This window comes from Haliotis cracherodii, unplaced genomic scaffold (assembly GCF_022045235.1).
Source record: "Haliotis cracherodii isolate W230 unplaced genomic scaffold, xgHalCrac1.p SCAF_10, whole genome shotgun sequence".
NCBI lineage: Eukaryota > Metazoa > Mollusca > Gastropoda > Lepetellida > Haliotidae > Haliotis > Haliotis cracherodii.
In genome coordinates this window covers 1062817-1082819 of record NW_027266265.1, presented here as the reverse complement: position 1 = coordinate 1082819, position 20003 = coordinate 1062817, and the positions used below count along the sequence as shown (strand labels likewise).

Sequence of the window (20003 nt, the reverse complement as noted above, 5' to 3'; positions counted from 1 at the left end):
GACTGCTGACACACAGGACAGTGAGTCTCACAGTGACCACTGACACCCAGGACAGTGACCGCTGACACCCAGGACAGTGAGCCTCACAGTGACCGCTGACACCCAGGACAGTGAGTCTCACAGTAACCGCTGACACCCAGGACAGTCAGCCTCACATTGACCGCTGACACACAGGACAGTCAGCCTCACAGTGACTGCTGACACCCAGGACAGTGAGCCTCACAGTGACCGCTGACACACAGGACAGTGAGCCTCACAGTGACTGCTGACACACAGGACAGTGAGCCTCACAGTGACTGCTGACACACAGGACAGTGAGCCTCACAGTGACCGCTGACACACATTACAGTCAGCCTCACAGTGACCACTAACACCCAGGACAGTGAGCCTCACAGTGACTGCTAACACCCAGGACAGTGAGCCTCACAGTGACTGCTGACACCCAGGACAGTGAGCCTCACAGTGACCGCTGACACACAGGACAGTGAGTCTCACAGTGACCGCTGACAGCCAGGACAGTGAGCCTCACAGTGACTGCTGACACACAGGACAGTGAGCCTCACAGTGATCACTGACACCCAGGACAGTGAGTCTCACAGTGACTGCTGACACACAAGACAGTGAGTCTCACAGTAACCGCTGACACACAGGACAGTGAGCCTCACAGTGACCGCTGACACACAGGACAGTCAGCCTCACAGTGACCGCTGACACACATTACAGTCAGCCTCACAGTGACCACTGACACCCAGGACAGTGAGCCTCACAGTGACCGCTGACACACAGGACAGTGAGTCTCACAGTGACCGCTGACAGCCAGGACAGTGAGCCTCACAGTGATCACTGACACCCAGGACAGTGAGTCTCACAGTGACCGCTGACACCCAGGACAGTCAGCCTCACAGTGACCGCTGACACCCAGGACAGTGAGTCTCACAGTGATCACTGACACCCAGGACAGTCAGCCTCACAGTGACCACTGACACCCAGGACAGTGAGTCTCACAGTGACCGCTGACACACAGGACAGTGAGCCTCACAGTGACCGCTGACACCCAGGACAGTGAGTCTCACAGTGACCGCTGACACCCAGGACAGTGACCACTGACACCCAGGACAGTGAGCCTCACAGTGACTGCTGACACACAGGACAGTGAGTCTCACAGTGACCGCAGACACCCAGGACTGTGAGCCTCACAATGACTGATGACACACAGGACAGTGAGCCTTACAGTGACCGCTGACACCCAGGACAGTCAGCCTCACAGTGACCGCTGACACACAGGACAGTGAGCCTCACAGTGACTGCTGACACCCAGGACAGTCAGCCTCACAGTGACTGCTGACACACAGGACAGTGAGCCTCACAGTGACCGCTGACACACAGGACAGTCAGCCTCACAGTGACTGCTGACACCCAGGACAGTCAGCCTCACAGTGACTGCTGACACACAGGACAGTCAGCCTCACAGTGACTGCTGACACCCAGGACAGTGAGCCTCACAGTGACTGCTGACACCCAGGACAGTCAGCCTGACATTGACCGCTGACACCCAGTGACCTGACCCATAGATGAAGTACAAACTGCACATGCTTATACCTCCAGGTGGCGCCATTGTAGACCAAACTGATCCCAGTCTATAACAAGTATTTGTTTTCCCTTTTGCTTGAGCTGGGTTATGAACTGATGTGGCTTGTGTTGCATATTGATTTGTTATAAATTCAGCTTCGATTCAAAATCTGATTTTTAACATGATCAAATATTTGAACATTGAAATGTTCTGTATCCAAAAAGGGATCGAGGTATTACAAGGATCGTGTACAAGGAACTGAATTAACAATCATAGAAATCCTCTCGTCATGGCGGTGGGGTATAGATCCATGTATGCCATCCATGAACTTTGGCAATACTGGGTACTGGGAATTACAGGAGTGTCCATGAATTACAAGACATAATGGCAACATCAAGGACGTTCCTGGTCTGGAACAAAAAGGTCTGGAAAATCCGACGAAGGAGAATGGAATCCACAGCCAGGACCCCTGGACACACGACCCCCCCCGGATCTGCCATTGCACTGCCTCGTATTATCTTTGCACCTCATCTTATGCGACTCCCCTTTAAAACCAGACTTAGAAATCCATGCGAGTCCACGACTACTATATTATCTAAATTATGCTGAGGATAAATAAAAATTCCATAATGGTAGTCGTCATTGCCGACTTACTTAGCAGTTGGGTGATACTATTCTAAACCTGTCTCAATTCTTCAGTTTTACTACAAATTGGAACTGAATAAAACAGAAAATCAAACATAGTAGATATTTCTGTTTCAAGAAGAACAAACTTCAGACCACAAGGGCTCGTGAAATATGGTTTCTACTTGTCTTGAAAAATTAATTTCTGATCCTGCTAGTTCCGACTGAGACCACATTCCGGGAAGACTGGGATGATACACTTACCTTTTGTCAGAAGTCCCTGCAAAGCCTTGGCACTTGCATAGCGACAGTCGGACCGGAATCGGAAACTAGGAAAGTTGGAACTGTTGTAACCTCGGGGGTAATATCGCTGGTATGTGCGATAACTATTCTGAGCAGGCTGAAGTGACCGATTCCTCTGTCCCAGCGGACCGCCATGTTGGTCTGTCTGCTGCGGATGGTAGTTGCTTGGGTAACCAGCAGTTTCCGACTGCATGACGACAGTCGGAGTTGCAGGCTGGGTATTCTGCTGCTGATGTTGCTGTTGCTGTGGTTGCTGATGCTGCTGTTGCCATTGGCATTGCTGGTTTGGCCACTGATATGCCCGGTCGTACATAATTCAAATCGAATTCAAACAAGATTTTATCGTTTCTGTCTCAAAAACTCAAACCATCCTCAGAATAAATCCTCAATGTTCTTCCTTGTACGTCCTTGATTGCGAAATTGCAAAAGATAAAGTTCTTCACAAAATTGAACTCAAGGATGAGAAAACATGTGTGAAATGAGGCAAGTCAAAGTGTAGCATATGGGTAAAGTCCCTCTATCGGCTGCTTCCTGAACACAGGGAATCAAAGACCAGTAACTCAATGTGGCCCTGGACTCACGCCGCGGTACATCCCAATTGTCACTCAGTCAACCTCTGGCCAATAGCAGCACATCTTCACATCAGGGATGTAGCTTACTTCAAATCTGACATCCACCAACCAATCACTGACACTGAATTGTAAAACATACAGCGCTTGAGTGAAGTTGTGCAAGGTACCCAGGCACACAAACACCTAGATGGTCATTTAACACTCTTAATTACAGCCCCAACAAACAGATTAACACTTAGCATCATTGTCACTACTTGAGCAGAAACAACAATCACATCATCCTCCTTAATATTGTACTTAAACATCTTTCTTAAGGGCTCTGTACACGTCTTGATGTCAGCCATGTGGGCTGGAGGAGAGGGTAGGATACACAATGGCCTGATTTACATACAATAGCGAGGATCATTTGACACCCCGATGGGTGTGGACGGGTATTAGTGGCCGACAACTCGACACAGTGTTGGATCTGCCGTTGTTAGTGTTGAAAGTTGATGGACGAATGTTTGGTCAGATATACTAATAGGCTTAATGTGTTAGCCTTGAATGTGACCCGGCAGGATAGGGGTAGATTGTGTTCACATTAGCGTTACTTAGCGTTCTTCTGGATGTGTTTTCTAATACTAAGCACGCTTCTGTGATATCGACAACCGGAAGAGAATGTCATCGTTGTGGCTTCTCAGATCTTTATTACCATAATTCTCATCAGGGTGGGTTTTTTATTTGTCTGAAGTTTATGAATATTTGTTAAGAGTATCTTATTTCAATATTTCAGACAGGCTATCCACAAGACTCTGAAACAATATAATCATTCGTAAAGGCTTTCTAAACTTCACATTTTCAAAATCTGGATTTTTTATTATTTTTGTTGTTGTAATGAAACATAAAAAAAGGGTTGCTGAATACTACATACATAATCATTTACAATACTATGTTTAGTTTTTAATTTAAAAACTATTAGCACTTACATAAATAATATACATTGTATTTCAACACATATTTTGTTAACCTACAGAAAAACAAGAAATTAGCATGACTAGACTTGTCTTCTTGTCCACACAGCCTTCTTAATCATGTCACTGACACTGTGAGCTGTATTATAATTAATTACAAACTAATACATATTTTTCAATGACATAGATATGTACAAAACAAATCCATTGTATATTGACAACACTTTTTTTGGTTATGATTAGCTATCAACAGTAACAAGCCCAGCCTGGAAACAATCACATGGCACCAGTAAGAACCACCCACCATCCCAATAGCGAAGTTTAGCCTGGGTTGTGAAACTGCTGATGGTTGTCTACATACGCACAGCTGATCCCCAGGCTACAGACACCAGCTGAGGTGAGGAGCGAGATTGCAGCACTACAATTAAGTCATTAATTACTCCTAACGAGGCAGCCATAAAGCAGGTATCTTGTCAAGAGAGCAATCATCATTTGTTGCTCAATCTTACAGTCCTCTTTTCACTCTCATATATGTGAAAGTTTAGGATATCTTATTACAGCAAAACCATTTGACCTTGTTTTACAAATGAGCCCGCAATAGTCTTGCAAAGTTAAAAAGAGAAAATATGGAAGTCATTTGTTAAAAAATCATAATCTAAATATTGTTTGTCAATTTTAGTTTGGTATTTTTTTTGTATTCACAACCTGGAATTTAAACATTTTTTACATAATGTCTTTCTTTGTACCTGCTTCCATTGAATGGCAGCACCCCTTCCACAGTTATACAACATAGCTTCTATTGGAAAAAAAACCCACCCTTATCACATATAATGTAAAACATAGCTTCTATTGGATAACAGCACCCTTATCACATAAAAAGGGATTTAAACATTTTTACACAATGACTTTGAACCTGCCTCTATTGAATAACAGAAACAGTATCACATATCTACAACACAACTTTTATTGAATAACTACACCCTTATCACACATGTACCTAAACGGCTTCTATTGAACAAATACACCCTTATCACACATGTACCTAAAGTGCTTCTACTGAATAACTACACCCTTATCACACATGTACCTAAAGTGCTTCTATTGAATAACAGCACCCTTATCACACATGTACCTAAAGGGCTTCTATTGAATAACAGCACCCTTATCACACATGTACCTACAGGGCTTCTATTGAATAACAGCACCCTTATCACACATGTACCTAAAGTGCTTCTATTGAACAAATACACCCTTATCACACATGTACCTAAAGTGCTTCTATTGAACAAATACACCCTTATCACACATGTACCTAAACGGCTTCTATTGAATAACAGCACCCTTATCACACATGTACCTAAAGTGCTTCTATTGAACAAATACACCCTTATCACACATGTACCTAAAGTGCTTCTATTGAACAAATACACCCTTATCACACATGTACCTAAACGGCTTCTATTGAATAACAACACCCTTATCACACATGTACCTATAGGGCTTCTATTGAATAACAGCACCCTTATCACACATGTACCTAAACGGCTTCTATTGAATAACAGCACCCTTATCACACATGTACCTAAACGGCTTCTATTGAATAACAACACCCTTATCACACATGTACCTAAAGGGCTTCTATTGAATAACTACACCCTTATACACATGTACCTATAGGGCTTCTATTGAATAACAACACCCTTATCACACATGTACCTAAAGGGCTTCTATTGAACAAATACACCCTTATCACACATGTACCTAAACGGCTTCTTTTGAATGACAGCACCCTTATCACACATGTACCTATGGGGCTTCTATTGAATGACAGCACCCTTATCACACATGTACCTAAAGGGCTTCTTTTGAATGACAGCACCCTTATCACACATGTACTTATGGGGCTTCTATTGAATGACACCAATGTAGTTTCTATTGGATAACAGTACCCTTTCCAGATATCTATGACGTAGCTTCTATTGAATGACAGCATCCTTATCACAGACACACAACATAGTTTCCAGTACAATATCTATAACATCCCTTTGTTAACATCAAGTCACACATTCAGTAATTCATTAAAACCTGCTGAAGTGGCTACACCAGACCTGGCTGGGCAGGACGAGATTGGCTGTGGAAACTAAAGAGACAGACATATATACAACATAGAGGATAAACCCACAGTGAGGTACAGACATCGATACATTCACAAAGTATAAACCTGAGAGAGATACTCACACGAATCCTCCATCAGCCACTTCATGTCGAGCAGTGACTGAGCACAAGGTCAGCCAAGATGTCACAAGTGCAGAGGAAATGAGACACAAGTTCTTCCGAAGCACATGACGAGCAGACAATACACATTAGGTAAGCACACACTGATGTCGTACACGCGTTCATTTCATCTCTCGAAAACGATTTAAAGGCTAAAACGACCAATTTGCATCTCCCATAACCACGTCTCCTTTGTGATTGTACAGGTGTCCATACTTGGATATACCTGTCTAGGATGGTTCAGTAAGATCATTCTGAGAGAACCCTTGACCCTAAAAGGTTGGACACTTGTAGTGAAGGTTACCAACGTAAAGTAAAAGTAACATTTCAAGGTATTTTTTCCTCCATCACTTCTAAAGCTAGTAGACATCACTCTTGAAGTTCTATAACTTCAACACCACAACCAGGCCATATCAGATCGTTCCTGCCTCTAAACGTGGATCTGCTACTCACAATGGCTACTAAGATGGACATGACATGGGGGTCTGGGACTACCAAGGAACCCCAAACCAGTGGGTTGACTCAGGACCCCGCTCCACAAAGTGATCTTAGCATTATAACTCTCAGAAGTCCATGTCCATGTATGGGAGTTCAGACACTTGTAACACTGAGATTCCTTTGTAGAAGGACTTATAGCGTGTCAGCTAGATGACAGCTGCTGGTCCAGACAATCCAGTGATTGACATATTGAGCAATGATCCATGATATTGGGGAATCCATGACAGACTATCCACCAAGTCAATGCTGACCACCCAATCCTTTTTATGTTGCCCATTATGACCTGTTTAACCTGTAATCCCCATGGGGAATATTCTTAGTGACTACAATGAACTACATAGTTTGTTTGTTTGTTGTTTAACGCCACACTCAGCTATATGACAGCAGTCTAGACCAGACAATCCAGTGATTGACATCATGAGCATCAATCTATGCAACGGGGATACAATGACATGAATCAACCAAGTCAGCAAACCTGACCACCCTATCCCATAAATGGCCTCTTACAACAAGCATAGTCGCCTCTTATGACAAACACAGGTTGCCGGAGACCAATTCTATATGTTCATATCTGACCAGAAATGGGCTTCACACATTGTACACATGTGGGGAACTGAACCTGAGTCTCCGACATGACGAGCGAACACTGGTACCACTAGGCTACCCTAACCTCATTTGAACCTAAATCTAACTGGTTGCATTGGAAATGCCAAAAATATAAATCGTTTGGGCAGGGGATAATAACCTGATGAACTGAAATGTTTGTTTATAAGACTGACAGATTTGTTTGCAATATTCACAATGTGATACAAGGACTTCAACCATCACTGTCGCTGTCCGAACGCTGGACGCTGTGTAGCTGTATGTTTACTGTATGTATCATAACACGACGTCTTTATCATTCATAGCCAACAGTCAACATCTGATTGAAATAGCTTGATTACCAACCATGATAATCATAATATTTGGTGATCAAAGTTACACTGCCACTCGTGAGTCTATACGCCATAGTGACAGTCACGAGGACCAACAGAAGGCAAAGAAATAAAATAACACTGTGGTTCTGTCATCACAGTTTTGCATGGGATGATTCAAACCAACCATGCCGAATACAGACAAATATTTTTGTAAAAATGTATGCCAGAGTTTCCCCAAACTGTATCCATGTAGACTACCAATAGTGAGTGAGTGAGTGAGTGAGTGAGTGAGTATGGTTTTACACTGCTTTTAGCAATATTCCAGCAATTTCACGGCGGGGGACACCAGAAATGGGCTTCGCGCATTGTAGCCATGTCGGGAATCGAACCCGGGACTACCAATAAGCCATGTAATATTGATAATCTCCTCATCTGAACCGGAGCATGTAAGAGGTACTCACAGGAGAACAACATGGTGGGGAAACAAGCAAGTGAAGGAGGTTCCCTTCCCTCCACTACAGCCGGACACTGTCAAGAACCTACTAGATCCTCAACAAATTACACGCCAAATCACACTGAAGTTTGAAAAGATTGAGAAAATCTCACCCAAGTGTATTTTGATATCAAACATATCAACACAAGTTGATAAAAGTGGAGGAACTCTGAAGCTTGCCAAAAAGACACTTGGGTGAGATTTTATTTATCATCCAACATCATTCTTCCAAATTTTTCAATATGTAAACAGTAATAAGCAGTGTCTTAAGAGTAAAAAGTACTGCAAACAGCTTCAGTAGCAGAGCCATTAGTGATGTCATTTGATTGTGACCTCATGGTAACCAATGACGTCACAATGGTCTCCAAAGCATTGTGATGCAATTTCTTTGCAGCGATATCTACAATATAGATATTGCTTGATCTCACCCTAGCTATATCTCCTAGGGTGAATTGTGACACCTTAGAAAACTTGGTAACCTGATAGAAGGTACCTTGAATACTTTCCACAAAAAAAATCTTTTATAGTTCACATATTGGGAGCAGTCTAGGTTTGGGGGCTGTTAGTTGTGTTTCAGCATTAGTAAAGTCAAATATTGTTGGGTCGGCTTACAATTCCAAAGACCATTGTAATATGTCCACTTCATGAAATAAAAAAGTTTTGATGAAAAGTAATGGATAGTCTGTTACATGCAAGCCATCTTCGACATCCCTGGCACATTTCAGTCCCCAATTCCAGTAAAGAAGACTAACTTCTTACTCTAATGGCGACGTTTCAGTATCATCCTTATACCACTGTCATGCAAAGACACAAGGATCAATACCAAAATGTCGCTGTTACAGTAATCTATAGAAGTTATTATCCATATATTGTGTCTACTTTGTTATCTGTCAACTTCTATCAAACAATTCACAATTCTAGTATCCAGAAATAATTATTTAAGGTATGAGTGGAGACGCTCCCCGTGGATACTGCCTCTACCTTCGTAACTGGAGTATCCGTTATTGCGAATCCTGTCAAGTGATTGCGGAAGTGCTACACTCATCATGTCCGACTCACATGACTCATCTCCATAGTGCCGATGCAGCGCTACTCGAAACACAACAATAGTCCTTTGTAAATGTGAAAAAGTTATATCTCTCAGTCAATCCTCAACATCAACAGGAATCTTTCTGCTCATGAATTTTCAATCTTGGCAAAGTTAGTAAATATAGCTTGCTAAAAAGGAAGGCCTGGTTATGTTTTTGTGTTGGAAGTGGGAACATGTCCTGTTCCTGGTTTAATATGCTACAAGCTCAAAATTTGTAGTGATAGCAAGAAGAATATGTTTGACATAAAATTTTTAAAATTTTGTTTTCTATCACATATAAAACTGTTTGGGTTTACATTTCACACAAGAAGAGGGGCGGTCAGGTAGCCTAGTGGTTAAAGCGTTCGCTCGTCACGTTGAGGACCCGAGTTTGATTCCAGACATGGGTACAATATGCGAAGCCCATTTCTTGTGTCCACCGTGATATTGCAGGAATATTGCTAAAAGCAGCTTATAAGCACTCACTCACACAAGAAGAGGAACAGTGCAGGAACTAAGTCTATTGCAGGTATGCAGGATTTGTGGGGTGCTTCAACTGGGTTGTAGTGACTATGCACCACAGTGCATGGCCAGGATTCTCATCCAGAAAATCTTTATCTCTTGCTGTACCTCCAGTTATTTTCCATACAAAAATCATGTGAATACTAATTTCACATCACAGATTTAAATTATTTAAACTTGCTATGTTAGACATGGATATAAATAAAACGAAACACTCATCATCATGTGATGAAATTAACATATCTATTTCCCTCATCCATCATGCCTGGTAATAAAATGGCACGTTACGAGAACATCCCCGCAATGATATTGGTGGGGAGAAAGAGAGAGCGAGAGGGACAGAGGGAGAGACAGAGAGAGAAGGGGGAGAGGGAGAAAGAGAGGGGGAGAGGGGGAGAGGGAGAGAGAGAGAGAGGGAGGGAGAGAGAGAGGGAGAGAAAGGGAGAGGGAGAGAGAGAGAGGGAGGGAGAGAGAAAGGGAGAGGGAGAGAAAGGGAGAGGGAGAGAAGAGAGAGGGAGGGGGAGAGAAAGGGAGAGGGAGAGAAGAGAGAGGGAGGGGTAGAGAAAGGGAGAGGGAGAGAGAGGGAGAGAGAGGGAGGGGGAGAGGGAGAGAGAGAGAAGGGGAGAGGGAGAGGGAGGGGAGAGAAAGAGAGAGAGGGAGAGAGAGAGAGAGGGGGGAGATATGTTTCTGGTATATTTGGCTGCCCCAATCATTTGCGGTGTCATTTTTTCATGCCCCCATACCCCCCACCCTCATCCCCGTAATCTCACCCACTCCTATACAAAATGACCAGTCCCACCTGTAAGTGTCAAACATAAGTTACTCTACTTGAAACACTTAAAACACTCCATGTACTTGGTTTTAATCTCTCCACTTCAAACAAGAGCTGAATACTGATGACTCCTTAACCATCTCCCAACAAACATATGATTATTACCCCATCTCGCTCTGACGCAAAGCGCAAAAACCGGGGATATTAAATCCAGGTGATGTGTCTCATTCCACTTGAGAGGAGGGTCGGCACGAGACCTCTAGAACAGACAAGGAGCCACTTGAAGACCAGTTGACACATTTACTGCCGACCAAGGGCAACTCTGCTGGTACTGGAGGCTGACAAATTGTGTTGTTTGGGTCCACCTCAATACATCCCAGGTTTGCATAAACCAACTTTGTTTAAAACCCTAGCAGATGCTTAGACACTTAAAACCAACTTTGTTTAAAACCCTAGCAGATGCTTAGACACTTAAAGCTAATTTGTTAAGGAAATAAACTAAAGTTCATACTCTGTCTATGTCTGTTAAAGTGTAAGAAGAACTACTAAATATTCTCAAACAAAATTTTGGATACTTTCCAACAATTATGAATCAAAAAGGAAGTAAGTGATGAAATTATTTAAAGTCTAATTGAGCTAGTTACTGCTAACACTGAAACACCTGACACAAGGTCTCCTTCGGCTTGCAAATCCAATTAGACTTTGTCAAACTGACAACAACTGATCTGAACTAAACTGTGCGGTCGTCCACAATGGAGGGAAATTGAAACCATTGTGGTAGACTACATCTGTTTACAACCGATGACATACAATGACCCCTTGCATTGTGTACAGGCAGTCTGTAAACCTGCTGTGACTACAATACAAAACAGCATAAAACAGGTTTCAATTGAACTTCTAGAAATCCTACCCCTGCTCACATATTCCAGTAATTGCTTTGGAATGCAATATATCATGTTTTGAAAGATTTTAAAAGATTCTTGATAACTCTCTCCCCTGGCCCGCAAGGACATGAACTGAAGGATGCTGGCAGTGTTTGATACACATAGCTTGGTCTTCCCATAACAACCTTCCCCAGCACAGGTCGGATTCCTGGAACCATGCAATCAGAAGTACTGCTTCAACAGTCAGAGGTACTGCTTCAACAGTCAGAAGTATTGCTCCAACAGTCAGAAGTACTGCTTCGACAGTCAGAAATACTGCTTCAACAGTCAAGTACTGCTTCAACAGTCAGAAGTATTGCTTCAACAGTATGACAGCAGTCAGAAGTATTGCTTCAACAGTATGACAGCAGTCTGAAATACTGCTTCAACAGTCAAGTACTGCTTCAACAGTCAAGTACTGCTTCAACAGTCAGAAGTACTGCTTCAACAATCAGAAGTACTGCTTCAACAGTCTGGTACTGCTTCAACAGTCAGAAGTACTGCTTCAAAAGTCAGAAGTATTGCTTCAACAGTATGACAGCAGTCAGAATTATTGCTTCAACAGTATGACAGCAGTCAGAAGTACTGCTTTGACAATCAGAAGTACTGCTTTAACAGTCAGAAGTACTGCTTCAACAGTCAGAAGTACTGCTTCGAAAGTCAGAAGTACTGCTTCAACAGTCAAGTACTGCTTCAACAGTATGACAGCAGTCAGAAGTACTGCTTCAACAGTCAGAAGTATTGCTTCAACTGTCAGAAGTACTACTTTAACAGTCAAACAGCAGTCAGAAGTAGTGCTGCAACAGTATGACAGCAGTCAGAAGTACTGCTTCAGCTATGACAGCAGTCAGAAGTACTGCTTCAGCTGTTACAGCAGTCAGAAGTACTGCTTCAGCTGTGACAGCAGTCAGAAGTATTGCTTCAGCTGTGACAACGGTCAGAAGTACTGCTTCAGCTGTTACAGCAGTCAGAAGTACTGCTTCAGCTGTGACAGCAGTCAGAAGTATTGCTTCAGCTGTGACAGCGGTCAGAAGTACTGCTTCAGCTATGACAGCAGTCAGAAGTACTGCTTCAGCTGTTACAGCAGTCAGAAGTACTGCTTCAGCTGTGACAGCAGTCAGAAGTATTGCTTCAGCTGTGACAACAGTCAGAAGTATTGCTTCAGCCGTGACAGCGGTCAGAAGTACTGCTTCAGCTGTTATAGCAGTCAGAAGTACTGCTTCAGCTGTGACAGCGGTCAGAAGTACTGCTTCAACTATGACAGCAGTCAGAAGTACTGCTTCAGCTGTTTCAGCAGCCAGAAGTACTGCTTCAGCTGTGACAGCGGTCAGAAGTACTGCTTCAGCTGTGACAGCAGTCAGAAGTATTGCTTCAGCTGTGACAACAAACTGTCTCTCTCCACCATCAAATGATGGTCCTGAAGTAAAGCAGCCATGTAAAGGGAGACAACCATGACAGCTTCTACTAATGAGGACACTTTATGATGACAAACAGAATATTTAGAGTCTTGCTTATAACTCTGATGAAAGAGATGAACTCTGTATTTTTCTCATTCACTCAATGTGACAACGATGATTGTGCAGACAGTATGAAGACCCTCTTCATGCTACTCCCTCATTTATTCAGGCCAGCGTGTTTTTTGTAGTTTACCCAGAAATGTCTCACATCCTACATACTCAACTTTCCTCCTGCAGATCCAGTAACACTGAGATACACTCAGGCACAGATGGCCTCTGAGACGGATAAACACAATCACATATCCTCAAGTTTCTCAGAAAGATCTTCTTAAATTTCTGACGTAACATTACATCTGTGTTTTTCATGGGGGCAAACCACCTCAGGAATCTATCTATCTATCTATCTATCTATCTATCTATCTATCTATCTATCTATCTATCTATCTATCCATCTATCTATCTTCACAGGTTTCCTCCTCACAGCCCTAGTGTCGTCCAGTGAGAGGCTGCAAGCGCTCTGTGCCAGACAGCAAGGCATTATCCATACAGCCTCGCTACTTTAACAGGTGATTCCACCCAGGAACACCAGGCAGTATTTACATCAGCATCAAACTCATGGCCGCCGCCTCTCTCCCACAGGCAGCAGGTGCCCTGCAACACTACACGCAATGAGTACACTCACAGCAACGCTACACTGTCTTTCACTAAGTACTCTCAGTGCAACACTACAGTGTCTCTCATTGTGTACTCACAGCAACGCTACACTGTCTCTCATTGAGTACTCTCAGTGCAACACTACACTGTCTCTCATTGAGTACTCTCAGTGCAACACTACAGTGTCTCTCATTATGTACTCACAGCGGCGCTACACTGTCTTTCATTGAGTACTCTGAGTGCAACACTACACTGTCTCTCATTGAGTACTCTCAGTGCAACACTACACTGTCTCTCATTGAGTACTCTCAGTACAACACTACACAGTCTCTCATTGAGTACTCTGAGTGCAACACTATACTGTCTTGTTGAGTGAGTGAGTGAAAATGAAAACCCACTTGCACGGGTATCATGCTGTCCAACCTAGAAACAATCAATGCGAACCAGGATTTGAACCCCAAATCACAGGTTTCTGGTTTGCCCAAGGGACACAACTCTGTACAGGGAATCGCAGTGCCTAAGACGACTGTGCACCCCCAATAATGTGAGATGTGTATTTTTACTTTGACCAACAACCCAACAGACTTCTGAAACAAAATCTGTAAACAAGTAATTCAATCCAATTAATGTTGATCGTCAAATTCCCCTCCAGAAACCATGAGGCCAGTTTAACACAGCTGCTAGATTTAAGTATAAAGTTAGTAGTTTACGCTCCAGTAATCTGTGATTGCATCTGCCACACATCCGTGGATGGAGGGGGGGCGGGGAAATGCACCGTCGGGGGCCCAGTGAGCCCCTTGTACACAGCTACAGGGAACAATAGTGTTTATTTACAGCAATGTGACACCCATCATCACCTACTTCATCCTCGCCATTCCTTTCTCCTCCCCCTGTGACAGCTCTATCTACACATGTGAGTGGAGTAGACTTACGTCAAAGAGATGTCGTTGTAATACTCTCAACGTTTAGAAAGTGGAGCGTATAATTGTTCATCCTTTTGTGTGTAATCTGTAGACTTTGTAGATGAAGAAATCACATATCAGTCTGGGAGTATCTTTCTTCCAGTGACTATTGTTACGATCATCTAACAGCAAACTCTAATTCCTACACCTGACTGACTACACTGCTTCATGGACGTCCAGCTGTCATCTCCCTACACTGAACAAACGATAAATGTGATTGTAAGATCTGTGACAACTGTGGCCCTGATACCCACCATCTGTCTGTCTGTCTGTCTGTCTGTAATTTATCAAGTCTGGACCAAACCATCCAGTGATTGATATAATGAGCAACGATACATGCCATCACACCAAGTCACCAGACCTATCCACCCAATCCATGCTGTCACACCAAGTCACCAGATCTATCCACCCGATCCATGCCATCACACCAAGTCACCAGACCTATCCACCCGATCCATGCCATCACACCAAGTCACCAGACCTATCCACCCAACCCATGCCATCACACCAAGTCACCAGACCTATCCACCCAATCCATGACGTCACACCAAGTCACCAGACCTATCACACCAAGTCACCCAACCTATCCACCCAATCCATGCCATCACACCAAGTCACCAGACCTATCAACCCAACCCATGCCATCACACCAAGTCACCAGACCTATCCACCCAATCCATGACGTCACACCAAGTCACCAGACCTATCCACCCGATCCATGCCATCACACCAAGTCACCAGACCTATCCACCCGATCCATGATGTCACACCAAGTCACCAGACCTATCCACTCAATCCATGACGTCACACCAAGTCACCAGACCTATCCACCCAATCCATGACGTCACACCAAGTCACCAGACCTATCACACCAAGTCACCAGACCTATCACACCAAGTCACCAGACCTATCACACCAAGTCACCAGACCTATCCACCCGATCCATGACGTCACACCAAGTCACCAGACCTATCCACCCAATCCATGACGTCACCCCTGACAACCAGCACAGCTTGCTGGGGACCGATTCGACTCCCCATGGGGTATAACTAGGGCACAATGGAGGACCTGAGAAATAATTTTTTTATTAGAAAATCCAAATTTGTCTGATTTTGCAATGAGACCCAGGACTCATATATAGCGGGGTCGCCTGGCTCGGGGTCACCTGGCCCTGTGTTCTGTATGCTAGATGAAGAGATGTTATTACAAACATAACCTGCAATAAAGCTGTCTGACTGTCCCAGGTCAGTTGAGGTGACCAGTTTATAGCCCACTTATCAACTTACCTTAAAGGCAGTGACCCTGATTTGTGTGGTTTGAGGAATGTTTTTTTCTGAATTCCAACAAATGTTCTTCCAAGTTGACATCTATCCAACTTTTGTTTCCCAGAGTTTCAACCCATCCTGCTGATGTTTTCACAAGTTCCCACCAACCAGCTGATGTTTTCACAAGTTCCCACCAACCATCTGATGTTTTCACAAGTTCCTGCCCATCCAGCTGATGTTTTCACAAGTTCCCACCAACCAGCTGATGTTTTCACAAGTTCCCACCCATCCAGCTGATGTTTTCACAAGTTCCCACCCATCCAGCTGATGTTTTTACAAGTTCCCACCAACCAGCTGATGTTTTCACATTTTCCCACCCATCCAGCTGATGTTTTCACAAGTTCTCACCCATCCAGCTGATGTTTTTACAAGTTCCCACCCATCCAGCTGATGTTTTTACAAGTTCCCACCCATCCAGCTGATGTTTTCACAAGTTCCCACCAACCAGCTGATGTTTTCACATTTTCCCACCCATCCAGCTGATGTTTTCACAAGTTCTCACCCATCCAGCTGATGTTTTTACAAGTTCCCACCCATCCAGCTGATGTTTTCACAAGTTCCCACCAACCAGCTGATGTTTTCAAAAGTTCCCACCCATCCTGCTGAGGTTTTCACAAGTTCTCACCCATCCAGCTGATGTTTTTACAAGTTCCCACCCATCCAGCTGATGTTTTTACAAGTTCCCACCCATCCAGCTGATGTTTTCAAAAGTTCCAACCCATCCTGCTGAGGTTTTCTCAAGTTCCCACCCATCCAGCTGATGTTTCCTCAAGTCTTAACCCTCCCAACTAATGGTGGTGCACAGGTGGCCAAGTCATCTAAGGCGCCATATCTTGCTGTGCCATGATTGTGGGTTCAAGTCCTGGTTAGCCCCGATTATGGTTCTAGGTCTGTCAGCACCAAACCCGTGCTCGTGGGTTTCACCAAAGTGGTTAAAGTCTTAGACCTGCATCGCTTCAGGCTTTCCTCCCACATCAAGTTTACACACTGTGATATAGTGAGTGAGTGAGTATGGTTTTACGCCACTTTAAGCAATATTCCAGCAATATCACAGCGGAGGACACCAGAAATGGGCTTCACACATTGTACCCATGTCGGGAATCGAACCCGGGTCTTCGGCGTGACGAGCAAACGCTTTAACCACTAGGCTACCCGACCGCCCCTCACCGTCATACAACTGGAATACTGTTCATAGCAGCTTTAAACCCAACTCTCTCACTCCAGCTTATGTTTTCTCAAGTCCCCACCAATCCAACTAATGGATGTTTTTCTTGAGCTCTCACCAATCATCATCAAGTCATCCTTGGTCACAAGGTGGAGTATAACCATCACAATTTACAGGACTTCTAGGACATGACCAAAGAAGGCACATGTCATAAATTCAACAATTTACATTAACTGAATTTTTGTTTAAATGTGTAGTTAACCACCTGGTTAAACCTTCTATTGCCTTCGAGGCTGCTTGGGTTGTATACTCCCAATGGAGCTGAGAATAGTCAAGTCACTGATCAAGTTTCCAGAGCCCCATTCCACAAAGCAATTGTAGAGCTACGACTGTTGCAAGTCTATGTTGAAGTATGGTAGTTACGGTCACCCTGCCGGGGGTCTCAGTACAAGCGACTTCCCCTCCCACGGCAGTGACTCACTGTTTAACAGCTTATCAGCCAGCATATTCCATTTTAACATTTTTTTTTTTTCAATTCCAAATAAAAAGATATAATGGGGACTGATATTGGCCATTCTGTTATCCAACTAGTCGTTCAGGGGGTACCGTGTGCCGTTATGAACGACTTCACTGACGCCTCAAAGGGACATCAATCCACTCACACATGCTGCACATGCCCCACAGCGACATAACTGCTTCAATACAACTACAGTGGAAACCTGCGCTGAAAAGAACAGCCCCTGGATAGAGAAAGTGGAATGCTGGATGACTGTGTGGGGACACGCCTGGTCTGGTGTGATCATGGAACTCCCCCAACAGGTAAAAACATGCTGTGAATTGATAAAGGTGTCAGTCTGATATATGTAGTGTTTGAAAACAGGACTTACTTCTTGAATGACCTATTTGGATACATATGTAACAATTCTATTGACATTACCAGAGGTGCAGAAGCTCATCCTTATTAAATGGTGTGACATCCCCTTGAGTGATTCGGATGTGCTAAACTAGTAATCCTGTTCCAAACACACTATCCAATACCTGCAATTCATATTATACTGTTTTTTTGTATGTTTCAAGCTCAACGTTTTGTGACACCATATTTGATCATTTTGGATAGCCTGATAGCCTGAGAAATTTGACTGTGAAAACATAAACATCCAAGCTGCTGTTTTCTTCCACAATGGTGAATCTAGTGTTTTCTAGTATTGTTTCTGTTATTTCAGTACCTATGCATGATAAATAATTAAACAAATTTCTAAAAAGTGAATCAGAAATTGAGCTAAATCACATCACCAGCTGTTACCATCCAATTTACCTCAAAGAGTGGGTGAGTGAGTGAGTTGAATTTTACACCTCTTTAAGCATATTCCAGTAACATCATGTCGGGGGACACCAGAAAAGGGCTGCACATCACTTAAAAGACAATAACTGGGTTTCATCTTGATGTACAAATAAGGACCCCAAATAAATATTTTTAAGGGTCCTTGCAGGCAATATAAGGGTCGTGAAAAGTAATAGAATGATGTAGTGTACTGTATGTTTTGATAATAACGTTAGAGCCTGGAGTGAATCAATGATCTTGACTGATGGCTGAAATAACAGACACCTATAACTGCTCTTGATGCGCTGTAGGTACAATGAATATAATTGTGCATCCCTCAGGAAGCAGTGTTTATGTTTTCTGCATCCATTCTCCATTTTTGAGCGTAATGGTAATGGTCTCATACTTGTGCATCATGTTGTTTGTTTAATTGTTTGTTTGTTGCTTACAGCCTCACTCAGCAATATTCCAACTATATGAGTGAAGTCTGTAAATATTCAAGTCTGGACCAGACAGTCCAGTGATTGACATCATGCACACCGATCTAAAAAATTGGGATATGATGACATGCATCCACCACGTCAGTGAGTCTGACCACTCGATCGATTAGTTGCCTCTTACGACAAGCATAGTAGCCTTTACGCATCACGTAAAACCCTGCGTTACATGTACCATAGCTGCTTGATGCTCCCCTCCCCCCCCAACCACGACCGCCACCCCAACGATGTGGATCATGGCATCATTCATTGGAGCGTCTGGTCCAGACTCGATTATTTACATACCACCGTCATATTGCTGGAATAGTGTGGAGTTTAACAACACAATGACAAACAAATCATAGACAACATGTACATTTCTACATCACACTGTCTTCATCACACTGTCTACATCAGGCTGTCTACATCACACTGTCTACATCACACTGTCTATATCACACAGAAAAAAGCAGGAATGCATATTCCTTTAAAAAAAATAATTGCTGCAATAACTGTGGTAAGGTGAGCTAACAACTCAGCAACTGTCCATGACTGTGGACATTATCGAGCTGAGACTGTCACGGTTCAAGCACAATGCCCGCATACCCTGGTAGCTATGGACTGGCGGACTACCAACCATACTATCAGTATGCAGTGGAAATAGTCAGAATAATTGACTCGACAAATTGCCCATTGCAACAATATTGGTACTTTGGTCATTTCCTGGGATATCATTGAAACAGTAAAGTAGAACATTTAAAGCAATCAATAATGTTTGTCAAAGTTTTGAAATTAACAGTTTTGTTCGTTTAAGTAACCATGCCGGCCATATAATGAAATGTTAGGCAATTAGTTAAAATAAATAAAAGCTCATTCTGAACACTACTTTTTTTTTTAAATCACACTAAATCACTGACAATTCTCACAAAATATAACATGTTATACAAACAAAATGTCCTTTTTTGGTTAGCCTGGCTAGCACTTTTATCTTTGCTAGCACTTGCATGTCTGCTAGCACTTGCATCTCGGCTAGCACTTGCATGTCTGCTAGCACTTGCATCTCGGCTAGCACTTGCATCTCGGCTAGCACTTGCATGTCTGCTAGCACTTGCATCTCGGCTAGCACTTGCATGTCTGCTAGCACTTGCATCTCGGC

The 20003-nt window shown here is 43.3% G+C and overlaps 1 protein-coding gene across 3 annotated transcripts in view; it reads right to left on the bottom strand.

Moving 5' to 3' along the window:
- LOC139453953 (hepatocyte nuclear factor 4-gamma-like) overlaps nt 1-20003 on the bottom strand; it is an 85333-nt gene that overhangs the window by 45706 nt on the left and 19624 nt on the right. Inside the window, exon 1 of one of the 3 annotated variants that reach the window (XM_071235400.1) lies at nt 6258-6285. The exons of 1 other annotated variant lie outside the window; for it this stretch is intronic. In XM_071235400.1, coding sequence (XP_071091501.1) covers nt 6258-6282 — 25 coding nt within the window. In that variant the 5' untranslated portion in view covers nt 6283-6285. Of the gene's footprint in view, nt 1-2458; nt 2926-6257; nt 6286-20003 lie in introns of those variants that run through there. One more of the 3 variants, XM_071235397.1, reaches the window with a different exon arrangement.